The sequence below is a fragment of the Galeopterus variegatus genome, unplaced genomic scaffold (genome assembly GCF_000696425.1).
Source record: "Galeopterus variegatus unplaced genomic scaffold, G_variegatus-3.0.2 Scaffold11637, whole genome shotgun sequence".
In the NCBI taxonomy this organism is placed as follows: domain Eukaryota; kingdom Metazoa; phylum Chordata; class Mammalia; order Dermoptera; family Cynocephalidae; genus Galeopterus; species Galeopterus variegatus.
In genome coordinates, this window is record NW_007737748.1 from 29,964 (window position 1) to 31,336 (window position 1,373).

Here is a 1,373-nt window from a genome sequence, read left to right on the forward strand (position 1 = left end):
CCGGCCCCTTTTTTCCTTTTTTATTTTTGTTATTCCTTTCATTGACTTCAGCACCATAAACTTGCCCAGTATTATTTTCTAAACCCAGATTGCTTTCATTGAACTTGTTTCTCTTGTTTCCCTCTAAAATTCCTTTTTGTTGTTAATTATATAAAATAGAACTACTATCAGTTGTTATCTCTAAAGTCATAGGAGAGAGCTTTGCACAGTGGCAGTATCGTAGCCAATGAGGTTTGTCCGAGGTGCCATTATTGCTAATTAAAGTCATAGGAGAAAAAATAAGAGGCTGTCCATTAACGCTGCTATTGGTTAGAGGATAAGAAAGACACAGGTGCACTGAAGTATGCTAAAGTGTCCAGTTGTCAGCACTTCTTCATGGGATTAGATCTAGAATGCTCTGGAACACTGACCAACCGTTCTATTGGAAAGTTAAGTCTTACTGAGTTCAACAGACACTGACGTCTGCATTGGGAAGAGAGAATAAGAGCAGCTGCTCAAATAAGAAACCAGATGACAAAGGCATTGTAATTTTGTGATGTGCCCCAAACACTTGGAGCTGTTTTAACCACTAATCCTGGCAAACACAACACCAGTGATGAAATGCTGGGAACACTGGCTATTACGTCTTCACATACACACACATGCAGATGCAAATGCAAATAAAAATAAATAAAATTAAAGGGAGGTGGTAAGGAAAGAGTAAAAGCTATTATGGGGGCTTGAAATTAAAGCTCTATTGTTTCAACAGGAAAGAAGAATAAGCTACGAGTTTACTATCTTTCATGGTTAAGAAATAGAATACTTCACAATGACCCAGAAGTAGAAAAGAAACAAGGCTGGATCACTGTTGGGGACTTGGAAGGCTNCACAATGACCCAGAAGTAGAAAAGAAACAAGGCTGGATCACTGTTGGGGACTTGGAAGGCTGTATACATTACAAAGTTGGTAAGTCTCAAGACACAGAATCGTAAGTTTCGTCTGTTTACACAATCAGAATTATTCAGTTAAGTTTCATTCTGTTTTTTCTATCAGATATTGATGATGCATGTGTAACCAATTTAAATTGTTGCTGGAAGCTTAAGTATACTTGCATTATTTCCAAAAAATGATTGATGAATTTCGAAAAGTACATTCAGAATCTAGTCCTAGGCCTCGGTTTGAACATTTATATCTACTTCCTCCCAAAGACCCATTAAAATGACAATAAAAGAATTAAATAAACCTACAAGGACAAAAAGACCAAGAGAAGGGAAGCCAGCAAACAAGTGTATGTACAATTGAACAGGAGCAGTTGAGTGACTAGGAACAGACTTAGCCGACCAGGAAATTCTGAATTCTAAATCTGCAGGGAGGAAAATCACAGAAATCAATCC

The 1,373-nt window shown here is 37.5% G+C and overlaps 1 protein-coding gene across 1 annotated transcript in view; it reads left to right on the forward strand.

Annotated features, from left to right (window-relative positions):
• The window catches only part of LOC103610708 (TRAF2 and NCK-interacting protein kinase), a gene marked incomplete at its 5' end in the record, with an annotated part of 44,044 nt that overhangs the window by 26,420 nt on the left and 16,251 nt on the right, over nt 1-1,373 (forward strand). The window contains 2 exons of the mRNA XM_008594816.1: nt 749-835; nt 898-945. Coding sequence (XP_008593038.1) covers nt 749-835; nt 898-945 — 135 coding nt within the window. The remainder of the gene's footprint in view (nt 1-748; nt 836-897; nt 946-1,373) is intronic.